The sequence below is a fragment of the Stegostoma tigrinum genome, chromosome 2, assembly GCF_030684315.1.
Source record: "Stegostoma tigrinum isolate sSteTig4 chromosome 2, sSteTig4.hap1, whole genome shotgun sequence".
Lineage (NCBI taxonomy): Eukaryota > Metazoa > Chordata > Chondrichthyes > Orectolobiformes > Stegostomatidae > Stegostoma > Stegostoma tigrinum.
In genome coordinates, this window is record NC_081355.1 from 13,476,447 (window position 1) to 13,498,765 (window position 22,319).

The 22,319-nt window shown below is 40.4% G+C and overlaps 1 protein-coding gene and 1 long non-coding RNA gene across 3 annotated transcripts in view; one reads left to right on the forward strand and one right to left on the reverse strand.

Annotated features, from left to right (window-relative positions):
• Positions 1-1,583: 1,583 nt before the first annotated feature.
• Positions 1,584-20,345, forward strand: LOC125448655 (C-C chemokine receptor type 4-like). Of its 2 annotated transcripts, XM_048524086.2 has the most exons (4): positions 1,584-1,625; positions 14,220-14,295; positions 16,996-17,330; positions 17,695-20,345. In XM_048524086.2, exon 4 carries the CDS (start codon positions 17,706-17,708, stop codon positions 18,789-18,791), a length of 1,086 nt encoding a protein of 361 aa, XP_048380043.1. In that variant the 5' UTR covers positions 1,584-1,625; positions 14,220-14,295; positions 16,996-17,330; positions 17,695-17,705; the 3' UTR covers positions 18,792-20,345. The 2 variants fall into 2 exon arrangements, with proteins under 2 accessions (XP_048380043.1, XP_048380051.1); XM_048524094.2 differs by lacking the exons at positions 1,584-1,625; positions 14,220-14,295 and having other exon boundaries at positions 16,978-17,330.
• The window catches only part of LOC132210713 (uncharacterized), a 35,047-nt gene continuing 31,042 nt past the window's right edge, over positions 18,315-22,319 (reverse strand). The window contains exon 3 of the long non-coding RNA XR_009446895.1: positions 18,315-18,785. This is a non-coding gene — a long non-coding RNA (uncharacterized LOC132210713). The remainder of the gene's footprint in view (positions 18,786-22,319) is intronic.

Sequence of the window (22,319 nt, forward strand, 5' to 3'; positions counted from 1 at the left end):
AGAGGAGGAGTTTATAAAATAGGGAGGTGACTTGGAAATTCTGTTAGCTGTTACAATTTTTGCTGCTACAAAATTTAAATAAAAGGGATGAAGCTAAATAGAAGCTTATCTGAGTAGCTTATCTTTCTTTTTAAGAGCAATGCAACAAATGGACCTGAATTGAAAGAGTTATCTCAAACAGCCTGCTCAGAAATTGAATCAGAGATGATATCCGTTTTAATGTGAAAGACAAAGTATTAATGAGGAGATGAAGACCACATCAGATACCAGCTGATGAGGAATGGGTAGTGAGAAATTATGAAATTCTAATGGTAGATCATTTGGGTATCAGGAAAAGTTGGATTAAAATATGAAGACATTTTTTATTGGCCAGAACTACACTAAGATGTGGTCAAATCTTGACAGCTATGTCATACATGTCAAGTAATGGCAAAAACTCAATATCAATTAAGTCTGTGTCTTTAATTCTATTACTAACTTTTGAAGAACCATTTAGCAGGGTCTTGATATATTATGTAGGCCCCCTATCTAAAAGTAAGACTTGAAATTTGTATCTTTTCACAGTTTTGGATGTTTCAACAATATTTTCTAAGGCAGTGTCGGAGGGAAAATACTGGAAATAAATTGTGGTGGAAATGTTAGTTTTTTTTAACAAGTTATTGATTTGTTGAAGAAATACAATCAGATCAAGGATTTTTTTTAGATCACAAATGTTGAAAGAAATAATGAATAGTTTGGGAAGAGATGCCACATTTTTCATTTAACTTTCACAATCTCAAGGAGAGTTGGAAAGATGGCACTAAAGACCGTGATTAAAAACTATGGTCAGAAATGTCCTGATAATTGGGATTGTCGTGGAGAAATGACCAGGAGACAGACAGAATTCTTTAAGAAAGTAAACCTTTATTTGCAAACAAAGGCTGTGGCAATCAGAAATTGGTTTCCCGATCGCCCCCGATCCTTGGGGCTTGTTATCCTTTATACATTTTCAGTTATCATGCTTTTTCTCAGGTTGCCAGTATGCCCAATGGTGTCAGTACGGGTTATCTTTCTACGCTTAGGCAGTAAGTCATGTAGTCACTTAGGCAGTAATTTATGTTATCTTTCTGTTTCTGCTACTATGGCTGTTTCTTCTTCAGTCTAAGATAATGATTATTTATTACTTCATCTGCCACAATGGTCTCTTCTACTCCAAACTTAATCTATACGGTAGTGATTATTTATTACTACATCTGCCACAATGGTCCTTCGCCTCGGGTTGACCCCACTACATCATGCTGGCCCTTGCTTCTATGTTACACGCTTTACTCAACCTAATTAAGCTGCCGTTAATAGCTAGCCTAGTTATACTACCATTGTACTACACTCCCTTGACCTATGCTCAAGCACTTCATTCCATTAAGGTACAGCATTTCATTGATTATTGCAACATTCCATAATTCAGTACATCATCCTACTGATCACTTCGTCTGCCCCTATATTTTTATTTTCCATCAGAATAAAGGAATTCACTTGTCACTGTTATATTGGGATGTTTCTGTTCGGTCCACAGGATTTTGGGCTGATATTTAAATGTGAGGCAAGAGAACAACTTAAACTGATTAAAGAGAAATTTATCAATCAAGGTGAGTGACTATACTTACAGTCAGTGTTCCCTCTCATTTGTCTGGGGCCTGTATGGAATTTGGAGTAGCCTGACCATTGTATCCATTGAACAGAAGTCATATTGTGATTTATTTTCACAGTTTGTTAATTAACTATTAGAAGTGCAATTACATTATTTTACAGTTACAGGCATCCTACCTTTAACATAACCAAAGCTTGTTTGCGGGGATCAGATATCTGGAGACCTGCTTCGTGGTGGAGCCGAATACACCACATGTATTGTGTGACCAAAACAGGACACAAATAATTTATTCCTTCTGAAATCGAATATCCCTCCCTTATCTTTGTAGCCACACTTCCACTAGCGTGGATATTTCAGTCGCACAACACTGTCTTTTCCAAATTCCTACTTGGTTGCCATGGCGATTGCAGTCTGATCAAACGCAGACCATTCGCGAGATGCTACTGAGAGTCGTAGAGTTATACAACACAGAACAGACCCTTTGGTCCATCTCATCCATCCCAACCTGATAAATTAATCTAGTCCCATTTGCCAACATTTGGCCCACATCCCTCTAAACCCTCCCTATTCATGGACCCATCCAGATGCCTTTTAAATGTTATAATTGTACCAGCCTCCACCACTTCCTCTGGCAGCTCATTCCGTATACACACCACCGTTTGCTTGAAAACGTTGCCCATTAGATCTCTTTTAAATCTTTTCCCTCTCACCTGAAACCTATGCCCACCAGTTTTAGACTCCCCTACTATGGGACAAAAACCTTGCCTATTCATCCAATCCATGCTCGTCACGATTGTATAAACCTCTATAAACCCTTCAGCCTCCGACATTCCAGGGAAGATGCCTCCAGCCTCTTCAGCCTTTCCCTACAGCTCAACCCTCCAAACATCATTGTAAATTTTTTCTGAGCAATTTCTAGTTTAACAACATCCTTCCTAGAGCAGGAAGACCAGAATTGAGTGCAAAATTCCAAAAGTGGCCTGACCGATATCCCGTACAGCTGCACTATGACCTCCCAACACTCAATGTACTTACAATAAAGGCTCGCATACCAAATGCCTTCTTCACCATCCTGTCTACCTGTGACTCTACCTTCAAGGAAATATGAACCTGCATTCCAAAGTCTCTTTGTTCAGCAACACTTCTGGAAATCTGTTTTCCAGATAGTAGTTGAATTAAATTGAAAAATTGAAGTAGTGTCCATCTCACTCTTGAGAAAAGCCAGAAGCTTGAATGTAACTCTCCCTTCCATGTTTGTGCCAAGGCTGCTGTAAGCTGTGGAGTTGAGTAGCCTAGGAGAACTCAAACTGGGAATTAATTATTGAATTATTGGTAAGTGCTGCTTCATTCATTTTGTTGACAATTAGTCTGAGAGAGAGATGTCAGGTCAGATTTTTATTTGACCTGCTTCTTACAGACAGGCTGTAAATGAATAGAGTGTCACGTTGTTGGTTGGATATCAGTGTGGTCATTGTGATGAAACAGTTTGGTTAGAGGCATGACTGGTTCAGGAAGGCAGGTTTGCTGCATTTCAGTGAGATACATTTGGGAGAATTAATCCTTGCTGGGCGGTGGGTGCTTTCTACACACATGCGGTAACAGATTGGGATAATGGACATTCAGTCAAATTGACAATGTGCGTGACCTCACCAAAGCAATTTGTAGAAAGGCTTCTTTATTCTTGTACTTCAACCTTCACCAATAAAGTCAAACCTGCTGTTTGTTTTCCTAATTGCTGGCTGTATGCTTACGTGATAACATTTTGTGTTGCTCATATGACAGCACTCAAATCTCGCTGAGTGAATCAACTACTGCAGAAAGAATGTGGTGAACAGAGGACTAACAGTGTAGCGCAGCGAGTAATTTAAGTAATACCTTTTCTTTCAGAGACACGCAGAAGGGATTGGGGTTGGAAGTGGGCTGAGTTGTGAGGGAAGCCAGCAGGGAAGTCATTAGGGATGGCTTTGGCCCAGGATCGCGGTTGGGGAGGACCTTGTGGGGGCCACGAAAAGGCAAGATGTGCTACGATCAAGGTTTAAATTAGGGAGGATGATGTCAATTTGGAAAGACTGTGAGAGGAACGCGTGAGAATATCTCAATCAGAAATTTGACACAGAGCTCAGGTGGATGTTAGGCCACAAAGATTTTAAAATGGAGGCAAAAAGAGTGGATATAGATCTCATAGTCATTGGTGTGGGGGGTTATAATAATGAGCTGGAGGATTAGAAGGTGCGGTTGCAGATTTCAGTGATAACAGTGGTGCTGCTGTGATGTGTGTAGGGATGTTAGTGGAAGATATAATCAGGTTTCTTTAAAGGGCGAAGGTGTCTTCAGACATGAGCAATTACTTTGCTCATTACTGTACTGGCTGTCCATGTCTAAAAGGGAAACATCTTCTTAAACACCAGTAGGAAGAGCAAGCTGAACAGAGAACTTTTCACTCACTTTATCTTGTCACATCTCTGGGGGAGGGGGAATTTTCTTCGCCGGTGATTTTTAATCTGGTTTCTCACCTTGTGATAAAAGAAGGTTGGTGTCAGTCAGCGGAATTAGACACACATTTACCACGTCAGACCACAATTAATATTCAGGAGCACAAAAGGAGAGAGTGACATGGATCATGTGGAAGATGTACACCTATACTTTCAAAACATGTTTTGCAAAGTATGTAATTCTCTTAGTGAAATTGAAGCCCAGGAGGCAAAAGGGGGTGTAGCTGTGTGAGTACAACACATTAGTTGAAGAGACAGAAAGCAGAGAGTAGTTATTTTTGAGACTGGTTAGTCAGTTTGCAGATGACTGTAAAATTGGAGGTGAAATTGTCTAGGTCACTTTTGGAGCACTGCATGCGGTTCTGGTCTCCCTGCGAAAAGGAAGGATGCTGTGAAACTAGAAAGGGTTCAGAAAAGATTTACAATAATTTTGCTAGGGTTGGAGGGTTTGAGCTATAAGGAGAGACTGAATAGGTAGAGGTTATTTTCCCTGGAGTGTCGGAAGCTGAGGGGTGACCTTACAGAGGTTTATAAAATCAAAAGGGGCATGGATAGGATAAATAGGCAAGATCTTTTTTCCCAGGGTGGGGGAGTCCAAAACTAGAGGGCATAGGTTTAAGGTGAGAGGGGTAAGATTTAAAAAGGACCTAAGGGGTGATATTTTCACACAGAGGATAGTGCGTATATGGAATGAGCTGCTATAGGAAATGGTGGAGGCTGATACAGTTACAACAGGCATCTGGATAGTTATATGAATAGGAAGGGTTTAGAGGGATATGGACCAAATGCTGGCAAATGGGACTAGATTATTTTATGTTATCAAGTTGGCATGGATGTGTTGAATTGAAGGGTCTATTTCTGTGCTGTGTACCTCTATGACTTTATGGAGAGCAGTACACTGTGTTGCTCCTGGGGACGCTTCTGATAAATATTAAGGCCCTGATACAGGGGACATAATGCAAAACATGGGCGTTCGGTAAAAAAGGAGAACAATAATAGACTTCCAGAGGATAGCAAGGTGGCTTAGCGGTTAGCACCGCGGCCAGACAGTGGCAGGGACCCAGACTCAATCCCAGCCCCCAGAGACTATGTGGAGTTTGCACATTCTCCCTGTGTCTGCTTGGGTTTCCTTCCACAGTCCAAAGATGTGTAGGCTAGGTGAACTGGCCACGCTAAATTGCCCTAGTGTTCAGGGGTGTACAGGCTAGGTGAGTTAGCCATGGGAAATGAAGTGTTACAGGGGTGGGTCTGGGTGGGATATTCTTTAGGGGGTTGTTGTGGACTTGATGGGCTGAATGGCCTGCTTCCACTCTGTGGGCATTCTATGATTATGTGACATAGACAGACTCAGGAAATAGGTAGACACAAGACAGTGGGATTGGTGTAGATAGGTCTGTGCAAACCTGAAGGGCCTCTTCTGTGCAGCATGGCTCAATGGCAGATCTAATTTAATACACAGATTTGTAGAATGGCTCCGATTTGTCATCCCAGCGTTCCATCTCGGAAGGAGCACTTCACTAATTTCCACTCTTTTGTGCTCATTACTCTGTTACAACCATATTTTTCTTTCTCTCTGAAAGTGCAATTTCTAATGTTCCTATTCCCTGTAAGATCAGTTAAAAACCTGTGACTCTCCGTAGACAATTGTGTGTCTTAACAAGATAGGCAGCAGACAGGTTAGTGACTGCAAATTAACATGGCATTCCACAAGTGGGATGAAAACAGACAGTCAAAATCCCCGAGGAATGTGAAAAACCTTATCTATTCACACCTCTATGAAAGTTTTCTGCAGTGTCGCAGATTGAGAGAATGATGCTCAGTGCAACTACATCCAGGAGAGCAGCAACTTTAAATGTATGCAATGTTAATTTCACCCTGACGAAACCAGTTGAGGCCCAACTGATCATATACACCATTGTTTTAACTTACATGGACTGCAAAAATAGATGGAAACCTCTCTGCTTTTGTGTCTGCAAACTATACTGTGTATCTGCTGGCCCAAACTGACCTGTGTTACTGTATGAATTGGGATGGGTCATCTCAGCTTCCATAACATGTGGTGTGTAATAGTTTTCAATAAACTTACCTTGTTCATCATTTAATCTAAGGGAAGCTGTCTGAGTGAATTCTTCATAACCTTAGAACATAAATAGTGGGAAACTCCCTGAATTGGCAAAACACATTCTCTCCAAATTCAATAGTAAAGCCCATTAAAGTTCAAACGAGAGGCTTTTTTTACCTTCTCTCATGGGACATGCATATCTCTGTCTGGGCCAATATTTATTGCCTGTCCCTAGTTGTCCTTGAGAAGGTGATGGTGAGTTGCCTTCTTCAACTGCTGCAGTCCATATGCTGAAGGTAGACCCACAATACCCTTAGGGAGGGCATTCTAGGATTTTGACCCAGCAACAGCGAAGGAACAGTGGCATATTTCCAAGTCAGGATAGTGAGTGGCTAGGAAGGGAACTTGCAGCTGTTGGTGTTCCCATGTATCTGCTGCCCTTGAATTTCAAATGGAAGTGGTTATGGATTTAGCAGATGTCAGGGATCATTGGTGAATTTCTGCAGTGCATTTTGTAGACAGTACTCACTGCTGCTAATGAGCACTGGTGGTGGAGGGTGTGAATGCTTGTGGATGTGGTATCAATAAAACAGACTGCTTTGTCTTGGATGGTTTCAAGCTTCTTGAGTGTTGTTGGAGCTGCACCCATCCAGGCAACTGTGGAATATTCCAACACACTCTTGACTTATGCCTTGTAGATAGTAGAAAAGCTCTGGGGAGACAGGATGTCATTAGTTTGCTGCGTTATTCCTTGCCTTTGACCTGCTCTTGTAGCCCTGTATTTATATGGAGCATCCAGTTGAGTTTCCGGTCAATGGTAAGCCCCCGGATATTGATAGTGGAGGATTCATGATGTTAGATTGTCTCTCACTGGTGGTGATTACTGGCATTTATGTGGTGAATGTTACCTGTCTCTTGTTGCAGCCCCAGGATTTAAATTGACAAGATGGCTGCCTGGGGCTTTTTAGTTGACACAAGATGGCCAAAAAGTGTGGGCAGCTACACGTCGCAGAAATTCACAGCTAGACTTGTGGTTGCCATACAAAGATACTGGATAAGACAAGATTTTCCACTGGAAGAAACATCAAGGAAGTTAATTAGGTTTCTGTAAATAGGCAGATCTAAATATATAAGCATTTTAATAAGGGACATTTTTGATACATGTCGTTAAGCCAAGGTCCCAAGTTTTTTATATAGTAAAAAGTAGAAAGAAAAGTCTGGTCCTACGGTATTCTAAACTTTTTACATAATGGTATAATGGAAATGCAAACAACAATGAGTGTGAAAGGGTTTGTTAAATTCCCTCCGCAAATGTTTGTACACAGCAAAGAGGTCAATTGAATTATTAGGGAAGATAAAACAACAATTGATGCAAACAGACAACTTCTATGAGAGCAAAAAAGATGATAAAACATGGAGAGATAAACAATTGCAGTTGAAGTGCAGATTCTTACATCCAAAGACCAAGAGAAAAATAATAAAGGCAGATTACAAAATACAGAGTGAAGGTATGTTTTTGTCCCCTAGTTTTTGTGGAATCATAACCAGTTTTGTTCAATGATGTGGTAAAGTTGTAAGTGATTGAATCTCACCCTCATCAGTGGAATTTGAATGAATGCTTAAATATTAAGAAAAGAAAATTAGTAATGGAAAGTGTTCAGAGTAGAAACAGTGAAGATTTATTTAAAAGTTAAATTCTGGTTTAAAATTCACTTACAGCCTACAAATAGCAGGGGTTGTAAACTGAACCGCATGTCAGAAGAACTGTTTGTTTGATCTCTGAGGCTAAAGTGGGAGAAGGATTAGCTCAATCTGTCAGTGTGTCACCGAATTGTAGTAACTTTATATTAGAGTTGATATTAAAGACTTTTTGACAATTGGTAAAAATTAATAACCTTTCTAATCTTCTGTACTTAAAGTTAGTAGAGAATTTCCAAGTGTTCTTAGTGATGAGTAAGTATCCAGTTTATTGGTAGTTAACGTGATGCAACTAACAGAAGTCTGGGAAGTATTATAACCATCAGAATGCTTGTCAGATCCCAAAGATTGATGATGGTGTTACCTGGTAAATTTCATGAAGTTATGAGAAGACCTAGGGCTGTCCATAGAGTAGTCTATCATTGATCACTTGTTTACTGGAGAGAATGTACACAACAGGGGATGTGGTTAACAATGCCATCAGTGTTGCATGTAGTTATTATAATGCAAAAGGTAAAAAATGTATTCAGCTGGGGATCTCAGAGTGTCACTGACCTCCGATATGAGCAGCGATTAAGAGGGCAACTAGGCTCCACATGAAAGCAGATTTGGCATGGTCTCCGGCCTCTACCAAATGTATTGTAACAGAGCTCTGAGAAAAGAACATTTATATTGCTGAACACAGACCTCAAGATACATCATTGATATTTCTCTGTACAATACAGTCCAAGCCTGGATATTGTCCAGATCTTGTTGCATTTGAACATGGACTGCTTCAGTTACTGAGGAGTCACAAGTGGTACTGAATATAGTGTCGTCATTGGCAAACACCCTCACTTCTGATCTTATGATGAAGGCAGGTCATTGATGAAGTAGCTGAAGATGGTTGGCCTAGGATGCTACCCTGCTGAATTCCTGCAGAGGTATCCAGGAGTTGAAATGACTGCCCAACCAGTGAAGAGTTTACCCCCTGATTCTAGTTTTCAGGGCTCTTTGATACCATGCTCTTATGTCAAGGGCTATCACTTGCTCCCCAATAGCAGAATTAGGGGAGTCATTTTAGTTCCTCTCTTCTACCTGGAGCAGCCCTATTGATAAAGTCCATGACACCATATATTTTACTACCTGTTCTCTTGACCATTAGTGATTTATGTACATCTGTTCCCTGGTCCTGCAACCTCTTTAGAATTAAGAATATGAGGAATAAGACCAGGCCATTGATCCCCTCAGGTCTATCCTGCTACTCTACAAGATCATGGCTGATCTGCCCCAGGCCAGCTCATCATAGCCCTCAACTCCCCGATATATCAAAAATCTATCTACCTCCTCTTTAATTACTTTCAGTGATTTAGCCTCCAAAACTCTCTGGGGTAGAAATTTCCAGACCAAAACTCCTTTCCATCTCACTCGTAAATGATTGTCCCCGTTATTCAGTAACTATGTCCCCTAGTTTGAGATTCCCTGAAGAGTGGAAACATCTTCTCAACATCTACCCAGGCAAGATGCCTCGCAATCTTTTATGTTTTAATAAGATCTCCCCACACATTCTTCTAAACTCCAATGAACAAAGGTCTAATGTGTATATCTAATCTTGATAAATCAACTGCTTCATCCCAAGAATCAGCCTTGGAAATCATTTTAGCATAGTTTAAAATGCCAGTGCATTCTTTCTAAGTATTGTCACCGGATTAGTCATTCAGAACCATGGGCTACCCTTCTAGGAACATGAGTTTGAATCGCACCATGGCAGATGGTGACATTTGAATTCAATTAAAATATGAAACAGAAGTCTAAGTTAATGGGACAATGTAACCACTGTCAATTGTTGTAAAATACCATCTGGTTCAGTCATATCCTTTAGAGAAGAGAATCTGCCATTCTTACCTGGTCTGGCCTGCATGTGACTCTGGACCCACAGCAATTGCTTCTCTTTTGAGTGACCTTTGAGCAATGTGGGATAGGGAATAAAAGCTGGCAATGCCCATATCTCATGAACAACTAGAACAAAACACGCCGAACAAAATCTACGTATGGCCTCACCAACATCCTGTACACTTGCAACAAGACTTTGGTATTTTCTACTTTCGCTCCCCCCTTAGCATGGAAGTCCAAAATTCAATTTGCTTTCTTAATTAATTGCTGTATGTGAATGGCAAAGTTGGGTGGAATATTTGTGGATTGGCAGGCAGCTCATTAGAATCTGGTGTTTGTAAAATATTGGTGTTTACAAAATGCTGGTAGGGAGGGGTGAAGTAGTGTGTGGTCCCTTTAAAAGAAGATGTGTTTTTTTCTATGCTTAGAGTTTTAAAAAAGGATGTCTGTGGGCAGCAGCTCGTGAATTTGTAGGTGCACAGAGCACTTGAATTGAAACATTTGTATCAAAAGGCTGTATAGTTAGCAGGGCAAGCAGCAGTTTTGTTTTGTTATCAAATTTTGAATTTAGCCAATTAATTTGAACCGGGCATCCTGATAACAAAAACCAATTCAATTTAAATCTGTGATCAGAGATAATGGGAACTGCAGATGCTGGAGAATCCGAGATAACAAAGTGTGAAGCTGGATGAAGACAGCAGGCCAAGCAGCATCTTAGGACCATAAAAGCTGACATTTCAGGCCTACACCTTTCATCACTAGAATCTTGTTTTATTCAGGAACAGTTAGCAGTTAGAAGGGGTTTATTTGGTTTGTTAATAATTTAGCTAAATTTGTTTACTGTTAAAGTTAGACAAATAAATTGTTACTTATTGATTGTAAAGTGAGTGTCAGGGATTTATTTTACTTAATCACTAGAAGCTGCTGAGAAATGGAAGATTAAACGTGTTCTCACACTCCTTTTAACAGATTATAAGGTGAGGTGCTCCTCTCTGGGTGTTTCAGTTTTAGTTATCAGAGTGGAGTCAACGTGCACTTTCTAATGCCTATGTGATAACTCTTTGTGTTTTATGTACTAGAACACCCAGATCCCTCTGTCCCATACCTTTTGGAATCACTCACCATTTAATTAATAGCCTGACTTTTGATTCTGTTACCAAAATGCATGACTTCACACTTTCCTACATTAAACTCCAATTGTTTAGATATTGCCCACAGATGCAATCAATCTATATCCCCATTCAGATCCCTTATGTTCTTATCAAATGTACCCTCCCATCTATTTTGCATTATCAGAAAAATTTGGCTACATTACATCCTGGCCCTTCTGCTAAGTCATTAATATAGATAGTAAATAATTGAGGACCTATGACTGATCCTGGTGGCATTCCAAAAGTTATGCCAATCCAAACTGAAAAGGATCCATTAATCCTACCTCTCCATTCTCTATGATTTAACTATTTCTTAATCCATGCTAATACATTAATGTGAGCTCCTATCTTGTGCAATAATTTTTTAGGTGACACCTTATCGAATGCTTTTCTGAAAATTTGAATCAAGTTCCACTTTTTGAACTTGGCTTGTCATATCTGCAAAGAATCCAACCAAATTTGTTGTACAAGATTTCCCTTTCACAAAACCACATTGACTCTATTTTATTGCATTAAGTTTTTCTAAATAGCTCCTTTTTCTTCCTGAATTAGGAATTCCTAAATTAGGAGTCCAGCATTTTCTCCATGACCGATGTTAATCCAATTATAGTTTCCTGATATCTGTCTCCCTCTCTTGTTGAACAGGGGCATCACATGAATAATCTAATGAGTTTTGGAATATTTCATCCCAACGCCTCCACGATCTCTGCAATCACTTCTTAGAAAACCTTTGGATGCAGCACATCAGGTCCTAGCAACCTGTCTGCCTTTCGTCCCATTAGTTTGTCAAACACATTGTTCGCATAATAGAGAACATAATAAAATCTTTCCTCTCAATAGCACTTTGCTTATTTGTTTTCTTTGGGATTGTAGGTGTGACCTGCATCTGGCCATGTGAAGTGGCTTATACATGACCACACAAAGCTGCCTGTGCCTGTTTACAGGATGGCAGAAAGAAGCTAAGCAAAACTAAGCAGCTTCCTCACACAGTGAAATACAATGGTACCTTTGAACAGAACTGCTAGAAGGTCAGTAAATACTGTATGTTCCTAACCCATAGAGTTCTGTTAAGAGGATGCCTTAGGACAGATAAATGACCACATCCAGCTTTATTAATGAAAGGGTGACTGTCCCAGCAAATGAATAATGTCAGGTGTTAGATTAGGTCCTCAAGTCAAAGCAAGGATAACAGCTAAAGTTATTTTGTAGTGAATAGTTGCTCTTGGAAGCTACCAGCAATATTAAATAGTTTCTAGCTAAAAATGCTCTAATCGTAGAAGTTGGTTTCAATACATAACCAGGACATAGTACAAGGCTCAAAAAGAACTTCTGAGTTTAGATGTAAAGATTAATTAGCCTTAGAAAACATCTTCTCTTATGCCTTGAGCAAGATAGATTGATCACAGCCCATAAGTTACAAAATACTGACAGTTGAAGTAGTTGTATAACATTACACTCAATTAACTTTATAACAAAAGTTAACCTTATAGCAATTATTTAAAACTAACCAACATTTTATTTTTGCAGTATGTAATTGGGACTGTTGGAAAATAAAGGAGTAACTGAATGCAATAAAAGACAGCACTAAAACGCAATGAGTTATAGAATTTGAGCTATCCTTACAGATGAGCAAGCCTGAGAACAACCCGAAGGAATATAATCATTAAACTTTTGGAATGTGAATGAATAGGATGCAAGGGAAGATCCCAAGGCCTAGAGATTACAATGTCAAACAAATACCGTAGATCACGGGAACTTGGGGCTGTCCATGGAAGTGCCCATCAATGATTAGTGTCCCACACGATTGGGTGTTTGAATTAAGGGAAAGGATGATGACTATGTTGTATTTGATTACTGTAACACAAAACGTATAAAAATGCTGTATTTCTTTGTAAAAGCAGAGGGTGTGTCATTGATTTATCTTCCGAAGCCAGATTTGAGGAAAGATCCTTTGGCCGTCTCCCGGCATAAACCGATTTCTGCTTGAATGAACATCTTCCACTTGCCTGAATCCTGCCTGCCTCCTGAGTCTTTGTCCCGGTGTTGGGAAAAATGCTCCTACAGATTGGTGCTGCGAGCAGTGTGCCCTGCCACAAGCTGGGATACACCTTGGGTCATGGTGTGTGTGAGTAGGTTCTTTTACCACCCCTTTCTAGCTGGTGTGGCACTTGATGGGGATCCTTCTGTAAGCCAGGGCACAAAACAAACTTTTAGATTGGAGTGAATATGAGACACAGGATTGGGCAAAGAAGAAGTGGGCGCCCAGCATGAGAGCACGTGAAATAATGCGAGAATGTGCAAAATAATGTGAGAACGTGTGAAGTCACGCACAAAACAGTGTGAGAGTGTGTGAAATAACACAAGAACACGAAACAAGGCGGGGGGGGGGTGGTGTTGAGAGTCCTGGTGTGTAAAATACGAGAAAAATTGGGGGGGGAGTGGTTTTGAGTCCCGTCACTATCCTGTGCAGAAATAAGCGAAAAAAAGGATGAAATTAGAAGAAAAAAGTAATGAAATAAGAGAAAAAAGAGCAAAATAAGATGAAAAAGAGTCATTAAAAAACAAAATTAAAGGAAGAAAAGCTATCTTCCCCCCTTTATTCATTAGTGGAATGAGGATGTCATTTGCTGGGCAGCTTTCATTGTCCATCCCTAACTGCCCAGAGGGCAGCTCAGGGTCAACCATGTTGCTGTGGGTCTGGAGTCACAAGTAGGCCAGACCAGGTAAGGATGGTGGTTTCTTTCCCTGAAGGACATTTGTGAACCAGATGGACTTTCCCCAACAATTGATTTATGGTTATCATTAGACTCTTAACTCCAGATATATTTTATTGAATTCAAGCTATGGCAGGATTCAAACCCAGGTCCTGGGATTAACAGTCCAGCAATAATACCACTAGGCCATGGCCACCCATTGTGAAATAAGAGAGGGAAAAAACACAAAACATAAAAAAGACTAGAAATCTCTGGCACAAGAGAAGTGCGAGGTAGGAATAAAACAAGGATCTCGGAAATAATAAAGCAGTAAAATGGAAGCAGCCACATTGGGAGAATCTGTGGCAGTGGCAGGAATGGACTGTGGAAATATAGGCTGGGGTGCAGACTGGTCCATTCTGCAGAGTGTATTTAAAACAAGAGCGCAGAAACATGCTGAGATAGCTACAGTGTTCATAAGAAAGAAAGACAGAGTGCAAGATAACTCTGTGCTAGTTTACTGAATCTTGAGTTGTTAACTCTTTATGATGTGGTTAAATGAACCTTTGTTTGTTGATTGCTAAATGTTGGCTTGTCCACTTTGTGCGTTTTTATTCCCTACAGCTCGAGACCTGGAGATGCTTTGAAATTAGGTTACACTTTGGGAACGTGTGGTGATTTAAATGGGTGGTGTGCCTGCGTAAGTACGGGATAAGTATGATTAATGTGATGCCTGTTTAAGAAGCTTCGAGGGGTTGTGTGTAGCAGAAATCTATAATGAAATGTCGATTTAAAAGGTTAGTTTGTAAAGGTCAGTAGAAATTCATCTTTTAGAATGGACTTTGTATTATGCTTGGACTTTGGGTAAATTTTAATTTTAGAAGTTACCATGTTTGGAATTTCATTTATTGGCCAGAAATGAACTTTCAAAAACTGTATTAACACATTAGTGAATCTTTAACTCCGAATGATAAGATTTGCTCATTGTAAAGATACTGTGATCTGAAAGTATGCAAATAACAGGAAATTTGGAATTTTGGGAACGCAATTCTCTAGAACAAAATTTTGCTGTTCTAAAATCGGAGAAAGCTGATAGGCAATTTAGAAAAGGCAAACTTATCAGAGGAAGTGGTTCAATACTAATTAGCCTATTCTGCTTGACATGAAATAGACGAATTTTTTCTTAGAAATTCTAATTCAATGTATGATGATATTTTATGCTACTGGGTGAAGTAATTTATGGATAGAGAGCTAGAGGATAAAAAAACCATAAATTAATAAAGTACTGAATTGACTATGAAAGCAGAAAATAACCATGGGAATACTAAAAAACTAGCAGCAGTTGTTACAGGGTGTGAGTGATGGGACTTAACCTGCCACCCTCAGCCAACAGATTGAAATTAAAATTGCAGATTGTATGATCAATGCATATATATGTGTGCATGTAAAAATACTGAAGGTAGTATACTCGGAATGGATTTGCTGTAATTAACATGTGAGAAGCAAAGATTAATTGGAATTGCTGCTTTAAATGTAGAAGGTCAAGAATTGCACGCTTCCTTAAGAGCATCTGTGCTGCCACAGTTGAGCGGGAATGGGACCCTGAGAATCCCTACCATAAATTAGCAATGATGTGCCCCACATTATGGGCAATCACCAAAATCGAGTTAGGGAAGAGATATAAAACTGATTGAAATAGCTGGAAGTGTATGCCCACTTAAACAACAGTACCCCATCAGACCTGAAGCTGTTGATGCAGGTAAAGAAATTGTGAAAGACTTGGAGAAACAAGAAGAGACATGATTGTATCCTCCTCTTTGGAGCAGGGAGAAGAAAGACAGGGCCATGTTAAGGAAGAGCCATTAGAGGGGCCAGATGTGAAATGCATGTTTGTAGATGGGCACAGAAGTATTATGGCGATACAGAAGGCGGGCCATGGTTAATTTGAATGGAGAGCTTTTAGCAAGGGAGAGAATAGAAGGATGTCACTCCACCCAAGTAGCTGAACTAAATGCACTTACTACATCCCTGAAGTTAGGAAGAGGACAAAGGGTTTATACCTACACAGACAGTAGATAAGGCTTCAGTATAGTCCATGACTACATGATGACATGGGCAAGGTGAGGTTATATTACTTCGAATGGTAATGCAATCCAGCATGAGAACCTGGTCAAGGACCTAGTGGATGCAGCTACTGCACCAAAAGGAGTAGCAGTAATTAAAATAAAAGCACACAGGAAAATTTGAATAACAGAGCAAAGAGGGAATAGTTCTGCAGATAGTGCTGATAGTTCTGCAGATGTTAGAACAGGAAGTGATAACGTAGCAGCTGCAAGACAGCATGAAGCCAAAGGTGATTGGAAACACTTTAAATTTACAAGCAGCAGCTAGTTCAGAAGAAAAAGTGGAATGCATAAATGACAGGGCAGGGTTAGGGGCAGATGATATTTGCAGAAAAGGAGACAACATGGTAGCCCCCACATTCTGCCAGCAGACATTTGAGCCATCAGTCCCATTCAAGGGGGCCATGGGAACACATTTGAATGGATTTCATAGGGGCCACTCACACAGTCAGAATAAAAAATTCTGTTTGGTCATGGGTGACCGGATAGGTAGAAGATTTCCCCATAAAAGACTGTACTGCATCGTCAGTGACAAAAACCCTGACAGTGGGAATAATGCCTCAGTGTGGGGGGCAGGAGTTGGGTGGGGGGGTGGACAAATAGATTCAGACCCACTTCACTTGTGAGTGCTTGAACGTAGCAGGTAAACTGCTGGGAATAACACAGAGGTCTCATATCCCCCATCATCCACAGAGCTTGGGGATGGCAGAGGGAATGAATAAAACACTGACAAGGCAATTATAGGAGAAGGGCTTAAATGGACCCTTTCCATGCCAGCCATTGATGGCCAAGAGGGCAACGCTGTCGAGGACCTCTGGACTAACAGCCTTCGAACACATGCCAGGCTGAACAATGACACTCCCCCAGGACTTAATCACAGGGGGAGCAGAACTGACTAACAGCAAGGGACAGGTCTGGGATTACATGAAATCCATCTACATGTACTTCAAGGACAGGCACGAGACCAGCAGCTTGTCAAGGACTGGGAGTCCGAGAGATAGCCAGGACAAACAGAAATGCCAGCTCCAGGATCAAAGATCCTGGTAAAAATAATTCCAAAGCAAGGGATCCTTGTCCCCACTGGTGGGACGGACCTGACAAGGTAATATTAACAGGTAACAGAAGCACACTTATGAATGAAAATGGAATTGGTAAATAGAGACATCCTAAACAGCTTAATGCCCGTCATTGTTGATGGGGTGACTGTCTAGTTTGCTAGTCTGGTATGCGCTTTCTCTCTCTCTCTCACTCTCTCTCTCTCTCTCTCTCCCTCTCAGTCTCTCTCCCTCTCTCCCCCTTTTTGCACGTTTTAGAGGACCTTCATCTGTGTGCACCAACAAGTAGCAGGAACAGGGTCCTCAATCCCAGGACAACAACCGGAACAGATTAGTTGTACAGTAAAGACTGTAATTAACAGCATTGCTGACATTAATGAGAGTATGAAAATGCCAATCCTCTGTGGATAAAATCAGCAAATGACGAACAAGCCAGTGACAGGAAATGAGTGGATCTCCATTTACAATTTGAAAGCAATGTTACCTTTCTTGTGACCAACAGCAACACCTTTCTCTGAAGCAGTAATTTCTGTGGAAACTGAAAGCGTGCTTCTCTCGTAAGTGTTTGTTGCAAATAGTTTAAATTTTGTTTAAGACCAGTTCTAAATTAATCATCAGGAACTGTATATCATCAATGAGGCTGGATTCAACTACATCTGAACGACTCGGCGACCAGAATCTACTGAAACATCTGAAAAAATGTCGAACCCGAAACGTTGCCTGCGTTTCTCTGTCCACAGATACTGCCAGGCATGCTGAGTGTCTCCGGGGTTTTGTTAGCATCACATAATATTGTTGTTTAAAACTGTTACTAGCAAGAAATAATTAGGTTTGAACTCAATAGTAACATTAGCTCTGTAACTTCAACCGTGCTCTAGTTCAGTAATGACCACCGCTGACTGCTATTTTTAATCCTTCTAGTCTACTGAAAGATGGGTTACGTGATGAACAGAACTGAAAAACCGAACAGCATATCCAGCGACTTCGATTACAACTATGGAGAAGAATTTGTTCCATGTAACTTCGAATCGGCAAACGTTTTTGCTACAACTTTCCAACCAGTCCTGTACTCCCTTGTGTTTGTGTTTGGTCTATTTGGGAATGCACTTGTGTTGTGGGCTCTTATGAAACACAAACGTTTGAAGAATATGACAGACATTTATCTTTTCAATTTGTCATTGAGTGACTTGCTGTTTGTTACCACACTTCCTTTCTGGGCATATTCTGCTACAAGTGAATGGATTTTTGGAGATTTCTTTTGCAAGGTTGTTTCTGCTGCTTATGAGGTTGGCTACTTTGGTGGCACAATGTTCATAATCCTGATAACTATAGACCGCTACCTTGCGATTGTTCACGCTGTGTTTTCAGTCAGGACTAGGACTGCTCGAAATGGGATCATTTCGAGTGTAGTGATGTGGTGTGTAGCTTTGTTTGCCTCTTTTCCCACAATGATATTCAACAAAATCGAAATAGTTCATGATAGATTGGTCTGCCATATTTTCTTTCCACCAGGCAACATTTCTAGTTGGAAACTCTTTATCTTTTTCAAATCCAATGTGTTGGGTTTTTTTGTTCCATTGGCAGTCATAGTTTTCTGTTACACAAGAATAATTCTAACTCTGCGCAAAAACAAAAGCTGTAAGAAACACAGGGTTATAAAAGTTATATTTACTGTTGTCATAGTGTTTTTTATATTTTGGGCACCGTACAATGTTGTGATGTTACTGGAGTCTTTGAGAGAACAGAATATTTTAACTGGTTGTGCATTGCTGGTACAGCTATTGATTGCCCAGCAGGTAACTGAAACCGTCACATTTGTACACAGCTGCTTGAACCCCATCATTTATGCACTTCTAGGTGAAAGATTTCGATTCTATCTCCGCAGACTTTTTTACAGCTGTTTGCCTCCATCACTAAGATGTAAAATCAGTGATCCATCTCATTTGGCTTCTCGTGATTTTCCTGCTTCTGTTCGTTCACAATCCACTGGGGACCACGATTCCTCTACGGTTCTGTAGTTCAAAATTCAGATGTTATATTACAATATGGGATTGCTTTCATATTTACAAGAAGTCCTTAATTTAAGCCGTTCCCTTTTGAACATTCTTCTTTAATTTTTTTTTGTTGGGCTACATCTTTTTCATTAAAAGGTCCACTTATCATTTTAACATCACTTACTTCCTGTCATGTCTTGTATTTTTGCGCCTCTCATCTCATTAGATCATCAGCAATGTCCCCTGGTGGTGTTGCTAAAGATAATACCATTATATGAGTCCTGCAGTTAGGATCATCACTTTTCTGAATAGTTCTCTGCTCAGTAATCTTCATTTTAAACTTTTTCTTTGAAGAATTCTATGTTTGTACCTGTACTAGTAGAGATGTTGCTGTGAACTTAATTTTTAAAGAAGCTATCCGCTGCATTTTGATCTGTAGTTCTTTACCAGGGCAGGTAAAATCGATGAGACGCCTGTACTGTACATTTTTTTATAGACTTCTGTGCAAGTAAGAGGACTGCGTTCATGTTCAAAACTTTGTGTGTATTGTTTGCCAGTTGTTTCACCAAGAAATACACAGTATTTCCCATATATGGCATGGCATTTTAACTATTGTATCAGCTTTTTGGGGCAAAGATGTTTTGCATGAACCTAACTCTGACTTTAACATTGAATCCCGTGGGGAAGCATGTTTTGCTTAAAATTGTTTCACACTGTCATGATTTTCAATACTGCGTCGCTGATTGTAAGGCTCCGAGAGGCTGCGCACTCAGGCCCTGATCATACTCCCTGTACACTCACGACTGTGTGGTCAAATTTCATCTTAACTCCACCTACAAGTTTGCCAATGACACTGTCATTGTAGGCTGGATGTCAAACGATGACCAGACAGAAAACAGGAAAGAGATAAGGATGTATGGTGGAATGGTGTAAAGATAACAAACTTTCCCTCAGCAAAATAAAAGAGCTGTTCATTGACTTCGGGAAGCAAGATGGAGGGCGCACCCCTATATACATCAATAGTGCTGATGTGGAGATGGCTAAGTGTGTTAAGTTCCGAGGATGTACACCAACCAAGTGTTCTGCTGCACCCATCTTGATGTTATAGTCAAGAAAGCACAACAACACCTCTTCTTCCTCAGGAAGAAAAGGAAATTAGGCATGTGCATAAAGACGCGCGCTGATTTTTTCTTTATAGATGCACCTTTCTGTCCAGATGTGTTATGGCCTGAAATGGCAACTGCTCTGCTTAGGACCAGCAGAAACTACAGAGAGTTGTGAACACTGCCCAGACCATCATGCAAGCCAATCTTTCATCTATTGACTTCATCTATACTTCTCGCTGCCTCAGAAGGGCAAACAACATAATCGAGGACCCCTCACCATCCTGGATATAATCTCTTGCATTGGACAGAAAGTATAAAAGCTTAAACACACGGATGAAAATATTCAAGAACAGCTTCTTCCCTGCTGCTGTTAGGTTTCTGAACGGACCTCTGAAATTTTAAATTTAATGTTGATCTGGCTCTTTACGCATCTTCTCTGCAGCCATAACATTGTATTCCTCGCTCTGTTCTAGTACCCTTATGCACTTTGTATGGAATGAACTGCCAGTAGAGTGAAACAAACAAATCTTTTCATTGACATAGGTTCATGTGAAAATAATAAATCAAATCAAATAAAATTTGCCTCATGCTCTTAGCAGATTTTGGTTTTAACTTTGCTTTTCTTTTTGATTCGCAGTTGTGCATCGTTCTGTCATTCACACCTCCTGTGGACACATCTCCTCTTTTATCACTTCTCCCATTCCTGCTCCCTTTTGGCCTTGCACCAGTAAAGCTTTTGAGATTTATCATCTCCCATCTTCCACCTTATTATAGACCTTCCCTTATATCCTGCCACCCTCATTCCCATTTCATTACTTAAAAGCTACTATAGTAGATTGTGGCCTATCGCCTAAGCATCTGAAGCTTTGAACAATCCTTCCTAAATGGGGGTTGCTTACACACAGCATGTAAAATATTTTAATCTTTTTCTTAATGCTGGATAATCAAGTGAAGTGCCCCATTCTTATGAGATCCGGCTTTTTTTTCTATCTTCAAATTATCTGATAACTCTTTCAGTTTAATTTTCATTTAAGGTTTCAATTAATCCACTGTTGAATCTTCCACTTCCAGAAGGCTCCCTGAAATAACTCCGCAGAAACTGTTACCCCTTCACCAAGTAACCTTCAATTGCTACATTAAGAGTTCTTGACTTTAGTACTGCTTCATACAGAGTCAGGTACCACAGTGTCTGTATCTCTGACATTCACCATTTTTGTATGTTAGCCAGGGCTCCCTGATTGGATTTGATTAACAGCCCCAATCAGGGAACTCATATTCAATGAGATCCAGCTGGCTGACTTCTTTACAATTAGTCCGCTCTCTGCAATGTTCAAATCCCGGTGCAATAAAAATAACACAGCTGTTTTCTGTCCAGAGCCATCATGTACCTGCTATTTTAAACAGGAAAACACAGTTTCCTCTGAAATCCAGGAAATTCAATCCCATCAAAGCACCTAGGGGTAATGATCCCAGATTATGCTATTACTGGACAACACAGATTCTCAGACTGAAATCGAGCTTTGATCGATCATATTTTCTCTTCGGTATTAAAGAGGCTGTCTGAAGTGCAAGCATGCAATGCTGAAGATTTGATTTTAATAATGAAATAGAAGTACCCAAAAGAAATAAAGATAGAGTCGAATAAACCAACTATTTCCACTGAGCACAAGTAAAAGATTCTGAAGTGCATAGAAAACTGCAATACCATAATCTCAACAATACTCCTTTACACCATTCACACACCAGACAGAATTCCCTACTTTAAACACAAATTCACCCCATAGATTTATGTGTGTGTGTGTGTGTGTGTGTGTGTGTTTGCGTGAGTGAGTGTGTGTACGTACATGCGTGTAAGTGTATGAGAATGTATAGTATGATGGGGTCACCCCTAGTGCGACATGAACCCAGGATCCCATTTGAGGCTGTCCTCGTGGGTAACAAACTCAGCTATCAGCCTCTGCTCGGTGACTCTGTGTTGTGTATCCCAGGGTCCACCTTGGAGGACATTTACCCAAAGATCTGAGGCCAAATGTCTGAGACCGTGGAAGTGTTCCCCCACTGGGAGGGACCACTTCTGTCTGGTAACTGTTGCACGGTGTCCATTCATCTGTTGTTGGAGCATCTGCATGTTTTCGCCAATATACCATGCCTCGGGGCATCCTTGCCTGCAGAGTGTGAGATAGACATTATTGGCCAAATCACATCAGTATCTGCTGTATATGTGGTGGGTGGTGTTCCCATGTATGATGGCAGCGTCCATGTCAATGGTCTGACATGTCTTGCAGAAGTTACTATGACAGAGTTGTATGGTGGTGTGGTCGGTGTTGTCCTGAAGGCTGGGTAGTTTGCGGTGTACAATGGTCTGTTTAAGGTTTGTCTGTTGTTTGCAGGTGAGAAGTGGAGGCGTGAGGAAGATCTAGGTGAGGGGCTTATTGTCATCGTTGAT